The sequence below is a fragment of the Scardinius erythrophthalmus genome, assembly GCF_964197995.2.
Source record: "Scardinius erythrophthalmus genome assembly, chromosome: 20".
In the NCBI taxonomy this organism is placed as follows: Eukaryota; Metazoa; Chordata; class Actinopteri; order Cypriniformes; family Leuciscidae; genus Scardinius; species Scardinius erythrophthalmus.
Genome location: NC_138240.1, coordinates 36350003 through 36359807, shown reverse-complemented (window position 1 = coordinate 36359807; position 9805 = coordinate 36350003). Strand labels below are relative to the sequence as shown.

Below are 9805 nucleotides of genomic sequence, written 5' to 3'. Positions count from 1 at the left end.
AAATGAAGGTTTTTGAGGAAAACATTCCAGGATGTTTCTCCATATAGTGTCTTCAATGGGGTCCAACGGGTTGAAGGTCCAGATGTGAGTTTCAGTGCAGCTTCAAAGTCTCGACACGATCCAGCCGAGGAATAAGAGTATTATCTAGACAAACCAACGAACATTTTATAACTAAATAAACATTAATATACTTTTAAACCACAAATGCTCGTCTTGCACTAGCCGTGATGCGCCACACATTACGTGATCACGTTGAAAGGTCAAGCGTGATCCGGTTCAAATATGTACAGTAGAATAGAGTGAAAAAATCCAATTTTCTCCTCCAACTTCAAAAACGCCCGACATCGTTGGTTTACCTTTTATTTAATTATTTATTTTGTAAATGGCGTTCGACTTAGTCTTTGCACGTTCGCTTTGTAAACACTAGGTCGGTGCTTCCGCCTACGTCACATGTGACCTTTCAACGTGATTACCTAATGCAACTCCAACTGCAATTTGGACCTTCAACCCGTTGAACCCCATTGAAGTCACTATATGGAGAAAAATCCTGGAATGTTTTCCTCAAAAACCTTAATTTCTTTTCAACTACTCTTTTAAGGTGTACTGATATTATTCTCTCGCCATCTTTCTCTCGCCAGGCTTCTCACAGTCTGGGTCAGTCGCCCGCCCCTCTAAACATGAACCATTACGCCAATAAGAAGAGTGCAGCGGAGAGCATGCTGGACGTGGCCCTGCTGATGGCCAACGCATCGCAGCTGAAGGCTGTGCTGGAGCAGGGGCCCGAATACACCCTGTACACGGCCCTCGTCACGCTCATCAGCCTGTCGCTCTCTCTGCAGGTGTTAGTGGGGATCTTGCTCATCTTTATAGGTGAATGAGTACACATTCACGTACTAGGACACAACAGGGCTAAAGGCACATCACCTTTTATCTTCTTGTCCTCTGAACCTCTAGATATCAACGCAGCACTTTTGGGTCTTGTTAATGATCTTTAGTTTTGTTCGAGGTAATTAAATCAACAATATTTCAATAACTGTGAATTATGTGAGAGTATTATATACTATATTGCCAAAAGTATTGGGACACCTCTCCAAATAATTTAATTCTGGTGTTCCAATCACTTCCATGGCCACAGTTGTATAAAATCAAGCACTAGGCATGCAGACTACTACTACAAACATCTGTGAAAGAATGGGTCGCTCTCAGGAGCTCAGTGAATTCAAGCGTGGTACTGTGAAAGGTTGCCACCTGTGCAATAAGTCCATTCGTGAAATTTCCTCACTAATAAATATTCCACGGTCAACTGTTATTGGTATTATAACAAAGTGCAAATTATAACAATTGAGAACAACAGCAACTCAGCCACAAAGCGAATCACAGAGCAGGGTCAGCGCATGCTGAGGTGCGCAGAAGTCGCCAACTTTCTGCAGAGTCAATAGCTACAGACCTCCAAACTTCGTGTGGCCTTTAGAATAGCTCAAGAACAGTACATAGAGAGCTTAATGGAATGGGTTTCCTTGGCCCAACAGCTGCAACCAAGCCTTACATCACCAAGTGCAATGCAAAGCGTTGGATGCAGTGGTGTAAAGAAAGCTGCCACTGGACTCTAGAGCAGTGGAGACGTGTTCTCTGGAGTGACGAATAATGCTTCTCTGTCTGGTAATCTGATGGACGAGTCTGGGTTTGGCGGTTGCCAGGAGAACGGTACTTGCCTGACTGCATTGTGCCAAGTGTAAAGCCTGGTGGAGGGGGGATTATGGCGTGGGGTTGTTTCTCAGGGCTTGGCCCCTTAGTTCCAGTGAAAGGAACTCTTAATGCTTCAGCATACCAAGACATTTTGGACAATTTCATGCTCCCAACTTTGTGGGAACAGATTGGGGATGTTCCTGTTCCATCATGACTGTGCACCAGTGCACAAAGCAAGGTCCATAAAGACATGGATGAGCGCGTTTGGTGTGGAGGAACTGGACTGGCCTGCACAGAATCCTGAACTCAACCCCATAGAACACCTTTGGGATGATTTGGAGCGGAGACTGCGAGCCAGACCTTCTCGTCAACATCAGTGCCTGACCTCACAAATTGGCTTCTAGTAGAATGGTTAAAAATTCCCATAAACACACTCCTAAACCTTGTGGAAAGCCTTCCCAGAAGAGTTGAAGCTGTTATAGCTGCAAAGGTTGGGCCAACTCCATATTAAACCCTTCAGATCAGGAATGGGATGTCATTAAAGTTCATGTACATGTAAAGGCAGACGTCCCAAAACTTTTGGCAATATTGGGTTACAAGCGCCGTCCCAGCTAACAAAAACATATTCTAAGAACGTTGTGTTAACATTCACATTAAGTTATGAAAACATTATTTCTGAATGTTCTCTGAACGTCTAAAACGTCCATTTTTTAAAAAGGTTTTTTGTAACGTTAAGGGAATGTTCCATTTTATCATTCTTAAAACATTATGAGAATGTTACTTTTGAATGTTCTGTGAATGTTCTGAAGCAAGTTGTAACATTTAAAAAAAGTTAGAATGTCCAAAACGTTTAAAAAATGAAAAGTTCCATGTACAATGTATCAATGTTTTTGTGCAAATGTTTTGAGAACATTATTAAAGACCAGAAAACATTGAACAAACGTTCTATTAAAGTCCCCCTGTAGTCAATAATTTTATCCCTTAAAACTCATCTTTGATCACCAAAATTACATATATATTAAACGTTTCTTCCTTGAAACAATATGCGTCATGTCTTAAAATATCTTGAATGTAACTCGACACCCTTGCCTCATTTAGTATGCGCAGTTCTATGAATATGCAAATGAGCCCCGCCTCCACTCACTCACTCAGCTCAGAGATCCACTGGTTGACAATCACACGTTAATCTGATTGGTTACAAGGTAGTTTGTGACGTCAGAAACACCAGCGATTTCAAAGCGTGTTTTTGAGACTGTCTTTGGTTCACTGCAGTTTTAAGGAGGAAATACTCAGCAATGGTGTCGACAGTGTTGGGGAGTAGTTAACTACAAGTAGCGACGCTACTAACTTAACTACATTTTTCAGTAGCTTGGCAGTAGCTCAGTTGCTTTTTATACAGTGTAGCTTTTCCAGTAGCTAACTACTTTTTGCAGCAAGTAGCGGTGTAGCGCGAGCAAAAGCTACATTGCGTTTTGTCGAGCCTGCGCGAATCAGCGCGATGCAAGGATATTCTTCTTCTTGTTAGATTACAAACTAATTTTTTGCCATTACCGCCACCTGTTGTTTAATCACGCATCTTGCGGCTAACGGTTCACTGACGTACAGAAGTCAAGTGGGTTGACACACCCATATTATCCATGATGGAGCAAGACGTGGCGGCAGATTTGGAGGATGGAGATGGAGAAACAACTAACGTTAATTACCCATGGCCTTATTTGTCCAAGTTCATGTATCTCAAAGAGACTGTCTACTGCAACTACACCAGATAGTTCTTTCCCTGCCAGTGCCACATGTGAGCGGTTGTTCAATGTATTTTCTGCAATGTTGTATTTGTTGCAATTTTGCACTTTTGACAAACAGTCTGAGATATTTGAGTGTTGTGTGTAATAAAATAATACTCTTTGAAATCATAATTGTATTTGCATTGTTTTAAACACTAAGTATTTTACTTAAAAATATCAGACACTTATTCAGTTATTTATAATATACGTTGTTCAAAAAAATCAAAAGTAGTTTCAATGTAGCTAGCTACTTTTTGATAGTAACTTGTAGTGTAGCTAACTACATTTCCAAAAGGGTAGCTTGACTGTAGTTTAACTACTTTAACTTACGAGTAGCTTGTAGCTTGTCAAACTACAGTTTCAGAGTAGCTTCCCCAACACTGGGTGTCGACTTATAAATTTACACATGGTTTGTCTTAAAGCATATTAAAAATACCACACAGACACATAAACTGCATTAAAAGCCGGATTTTCACCACAGGGGGACTTTAACGGAAGAATGTTTGTTCATGACTTTAAGAGAACCTTGAGAGAACGTTCCCTGTCAGCTGAGGCGGCGTTAATTTGAGGTAATGGGGATTTGTATCTACTGTACTTGTCAATGACTAATAGTGAAAAACATCCAGACCAGTTTAATCTTATATCCAAATAAGATGACCACCATCTCGATCTCTGAACAAAGATTCCCACGAGAGGTTTCTTATGTTTTCTTCTATTGGCATTTGTGGTTAAACTGCAATGACTAAGAGCTGCTGATTGAATCTCTGGTCGACAATCGTTCACTCAGTATACTGAAGCTGTGAAGCTCAGCTCTGCTTCAGGAACGCTCTGTGAAACTGAATTTGAATTTGGGATTAAAGGGCAATACATGACAATGGCATCACAATACACTCTCCCCTGTTCTCTCTTTCTGTTTGACCTACATATCAGCAGGTTCTTTTTTGTCTCTGTCTTTCCCTTTCTGTGAACCTCCAGAGCTTCCATTCTGAACCCGCTGACCTCACGCATCTCTCTCTCTCTCTGAACCAGTTGAGCGTGATGTGAGCACCTTTCATTTTGCATTTGAACAGAAAGACATGGGGCCCTATTTTAACGATCTGAAACGCAAGTGTCAAAGCGCAAAGCGCAAGTAACTTTGTGGGCGGGTCTTGGCGATGTTGCTATTTTCCCGGCGGGATAAATGACTCTTGCGCCCGGCGCAAATCTAAAATGGGTTGGTCTGAAGTAGCTTCATTATTCATAGGTGTGGTTTGGGCGTAACGTGAAATAAACCAATCAGAGCGACATCTCACATTCCCTTTAAGAGCAGACGCGCTTTTTCCTTGGCGTATTGCTATTATAACGGCGGATTTGCCAGGTGCGCGCCAGGAGCGGTTCACAGCCGAGGAGAGCAACGCTCTCGTCACGGCCGTAAAAGAGAGAGAAGTGACATTGGGGATGGAGAAACACACCCAAATTAGCTTCGGTTAAACAGGCATATAATAATGTGGGTAAATGTGTAAGCTAGATGTATGCTTTTATAATAAATCGTCTATCTATCTATCTATCTATCTGTCTATCGTTTGTAATAATATGATTTGCAAAAATGAAAACTGCTGCTTCTGTGTAGATTAGAGAATCAAAGTGTATGCGCGTTGTGCACGCTATACATTATGGCCAAGCATGCGCCCTTAAAATAGCATAATGAACAACGCGCAACGCGCCACTGACTTTAGACTAGGTTTTTCTCTGGCCAGTGGCGCAATTGTTTTATGGAACAGTAAAATAGCACCAGGGATTGTTTGTGCTGGAACACACCTCCTTTTTTGCGCTGAACCGCCCAGGGAGCGCAAGTTCATTCCCTAGTTTAGCGACGTGCTTCTGTGGAGGGAAAAGCGCGCTCTGCGCGGGTGCAAAATAGGAATGATACATGCGTCGGTGTACAAAGTCAATTCCGCTGGGTGCAAGATAGGGCCCATACAGTCTTTCCATCACACACACTCACACACACACACACACACACACACATAAACAGTGAATTACATCAACAGAGAGCACTTTAATTTTGTCAGACTGCGACTAATCTGTGATGAGCAGCTAATCTGGGTTATAACCGATGTATCATCAGAAACGACTTCAGGACAATAATCACGAGCCTGGCCAACATGAAGCTCATCAGAGTTCAAGAGTCATTCGGCAATGAATGCCATCTAGTGTGTAGAAAACTGCCTGCTCACACTGAACTATATGATATTTGATTTCTATTCGTAACAGTAGAAAACCTCTCAGGTTACTGTTGTAACCTCGGTACCCTGAAAGACGGGAATGAAACATTGCGTAATCCAGCTACACTGTGGAAACTCTTCCCATTCATAGAAGATCCTGAAACCTTTTAGGATAACGGCAGTGAATTAACTGGCTAATTGTCTCGAACATGCAAACACTGACAAGCCTTCGGGCAGTATAAAATGTAGAGGGGCGACAATGACGTCACAATCTAAGACTGAACACTTGCACAGCTGGTAGAGTGGAACCGCGTTCAATCCCGCCGTGAGAGAGGCGAAGAGCAGCCTGAAGAAGCAGGGTTAAGTTTACACCAATCACGGAGTAGAACAACATACAGCTCAACCAATGGCGACACAGCTAGGAGTGCTCACAGCTGATAGGTGGAGCTACGCCAATGAGATGCCAGCTCAGGGAATACCAAAATTTCCATATCAGATCTGAATGTGAGCGGGCTGCACTGAATACAGGGCAGACACAACTGCAGTGAGCACATATAAGTATGCACATATAGGCATGCACAGCGTCAACAGCTAAAGCGTTAACAGACTGTGCCCAGAAGTAGTTATTTTAGCAATAAACACAGAAAATACGTGAGGTTATTCACTCATCGAAAGCACTTGAGATGCCAAAGGCGGCACATCCAACTTGTAAAACCGGTCTAAAGTGTTCTGTGAAGACCAGCAGCCAGCAGCAAAGCACATATCCCGGATTGACATACACTATGTCAATAGCTACAGACCTCCGAACTTCGTGTGGCCTTCAGATTAGCTCAAGAACAGTGCGTAGAGAGCTTCATGGAATGGGTTTCCTTGGCCCAACAGCTGCAACCAAGCCTTACATCACCAAATGCAATTCAAAGCGTGGGATGCAGTGGTGTAAAGAAAGCTGCCACTGGACTCTAGAGCAGTGGAGACGTGTTCTCTGGAGTGACGAATAATGCTTCTCTGTCTGGTAATCTGATGGACGAGTCTGGGTTTGGCGGTTGCCAGGAGAACGGTACTTGCCTGACTGCATTGTGCCAAGTGTAAAGCCTGGTGGAGGGGGGATTATGGCGTGGGGTTGTTTCTCAGGGCTTGGCCCCTTAGTTGCAGTGAAAGGAACTCTTAATGCTTCAGCATACCAAGACATTTTGGACAATTTCATGCTCCCAACTTTGTGGGAACAGTATGGGGATGTTCCTGTTCCAACATGACTGTGCACCAGTGCACAAAGCAAGGTCCATAAAGACATGGATGAGCGAGTTTGGTGTGGAGGAACTTGACTGGGCTTTAGTCCTGACCTCAACCCGATAGAACACCTTTGGGATTAATTAAGCGGAGACTGCCTGACCTCACGAATGCGCTTTTAGAAGAATGGTTAAAAATTCCAATAAACACACTCCTAAACCTTGTGGAAAGCCTTCCCAGAAGAGTTGAAGCTGTTATAGCTGCAAAGACCAATTCCATATTAAACCCTACGAATTAAGAATGGGATGTCATTAAGGTTCATGTGCATTTAAAGGCAGATATCCCAAAACTTTTGGCAATATAGTGTACCTCTAGACCAGGCCCATAAAGAGGCGATAGCCCTCGTCGAGTGAGCCCTGATGTTGAGAGGGCATTCCTGTACTTGGTTTGCAGAAGCCAAAGCGATAGCTTCCACTATCCAGTGAGAAAGCCTCTTCTTAGAGACTGCAGGTCCCTTAGAACAGCCACCGTAGCATACAAAGAGCTGGTCCGATTGTCAAAAGACAGCAGAACGGCCTAAATAACTCCACAAAGCCCTAACAGGGCAAACAGCACTCTGAGGATCAGCGTCATGCGAAGTTGACGGCTCAAAAGACAACGCAGGTAGAGAAATGACCTGCGCTTAAAAGGGAGTAGAAAGACATGTAGATACAAAGCCCGGTCTCGGCCGGAGAGTGACACTACAGTCACCGGGTCCAAAACTAACACAATCGCTGTTCACAGAGAATGCCTGTAAATCTCCAAGCGAGGGCAAGAAGCAAAGCAGTTTTGAGAGAGAGCTCCCTAACAGTGATAGAATCCAAGGATTCAAACGGGGGTAGAGAGAGAGCCTTCAGAATTAGCACTAGGTCCCACGGCGGCACAGTCGGGGTGTGGGGGATGCAATCTCCTCGCCCCCCTGAGAAATCTGACCACCAGCGCATGCCTCCCGATCGATTGCCCGTCAACCGGGGAACGAAAAGAGACGATAGTGGCAACATAAACTTTTAGCGTAGACGTCCCATTAGTGTGGTGTTTCAAAGAAGCTTTACAGTCATAACAGGAAAATAATGCAACAAAGTTTGTTTCTAGAAGAAAATAGCATTATAGTCCAGCTTAAGTAAGTTAAGGAATAGATATTTGACAACACAACTCGTTGGTGATTCTCAGACACCAGAGGCTATAGATCAACGACATCAAAGCAGATGGGACATTCTTTAAAACGTCTTCTTCATTCGGGTTCGGACAGCGTGAGGGAGCGCAATAATGACAGCATTTTAGCAGATTTCTTTTGGCCGTAAAGCAATTGTTTACATCGCGACACCTGATATCACGCGAGACTTCCTGACGCGGCGGCCGGCGGCCCGCCGGCTCAGAGTTGCAAGTGCGTATTTTCCGCTCACGGGCACCAGGGGGGTGCGAAACGACCACCATTCAACCCCAAATAAGTAATATAACCATTCCAATGACTCCGAAGCTGTTCAGTTAAGGTAAAAAAAGTTACTTAGTTCACCTTTAATTTAGCTCATTTATCTATACAGCCGCTCTGGAGAAAACCGTGATGTCATCGTCCAGCTCAGCTCAGCTCCGTTCTCATATTATGGTGTCAATGCAGGCAGATCAATTATATTGTTGAATATTAAATGTCCCCCAAGTCCCAGGACTTCCCATGCTAGCAAAGTGTTAAATCATGCTAACAATGTGGCAAAACATGCTAGCGACTTGCTAATTCATGCTAGTAATGTGTTAAATCATGTTAATTAATTCTAGCAAAATGTTAATTCATGCTAGTAACATAATTATTGCTAGTAACATGCTAATTCATGCTAAGTACAAAACATTCGTTCATTTTGATGAACGAGATTCAAAGATCCGAGTCAGTAAACTTCCCACTACTAAAGTAACATACTAAAATGCTAGCAAGATGTTAAAATGTGCTAACAACATGTTAAAACATGTAAGTAACATACTAATAATGCTAGTAAGATGTTAAAATGTGCTAACAATGTGTTAAAACATGCTAGCAGCATGCTAATCATGCTAGCAACATGCTTATCATGCTAACAACATGTTAAAACATGTTAGCATTAGCAATGTGTTGAATCATTCTAGCAACATGCCAAAATATGCTAGTAACATTTTTTTGTAATACACAATTTTTTTATTGGTTATTTTAATGTTAAGGGAACATTTAATTTTATCATTATTCAAACATTATGGGAACGTTACCTTTATAGGTTCTCAGAATGTTAAATAGTAACATTTAAAAAACCTTAGATGAATGTCCAACTGAAATGTTTCAGGAACCAATGCTCCATGACCGATGTATCAATGTTTTTGTGCTAATGTTTTTATTAAAGACCAGATAACTCTGAACGAACTTTTATTAACGTTACTGAAAGAACGTTTGTTACTAACTTTGAGATACTGGATTATTGTGTTTGTCCAGCGCTCGTCTGAAGTGTGACTGTGTTTATCGCTGGTGATTGCAGTGAAGTGGAACCTGAACGATGAGCAGAAACATCTCCGGCTGAATGTCTTCGAGAACATCGCGACCAGCTGCATCTTCATCATCGTCGTCATCAACGTCTTCATCACTGCGTTCGGAGTTCAGCGGCCCAGTCCAGGCGCGCGACAGTAGCTCAAACACGGGTATGTTACACAACACACACACACACACACACACACACACACACACACACACTGGAGAAACACACTGTGCAGCATGGCATTATGGGTAAGTTCTGAGTGAATACACGTGGTGCTGTTCAGAAAGAAACAGAAAACTATCAGATATGCCGTTGTTATAACTCTTTACTTAAAGCCTTTATGTTTAATGCATTATAAAAGTATTTTAATGCATCAATT

At 42.7% G+C, this 9805-nt stretch overlaps 1 protein-coding gene across 1 annotated transcript; it reads left to right on the top strand.

The window, feature by feature from the left end:
• Positions 1–662: 662 nt before the first annotated feature.
• Positions 663–9578, top strand: LOC308681036 (ninjurin-1; the record flags this gene model as incomplete). Its single annotated transcript, XM_081349557.1, has 2 exons — positions 663–870; positions 9430–9578. The coding sequence occupies exons 1-2, from the start codon at positions 678–680 to the stop codon at positions 9576–9578; spliced, it is 342 nt and encodes a 113-aa protein (XP_081205683.1). The 5' UTR covers positions 663–677.
• Positions 9579–9805: the final 227 nt, after the last annotated feature.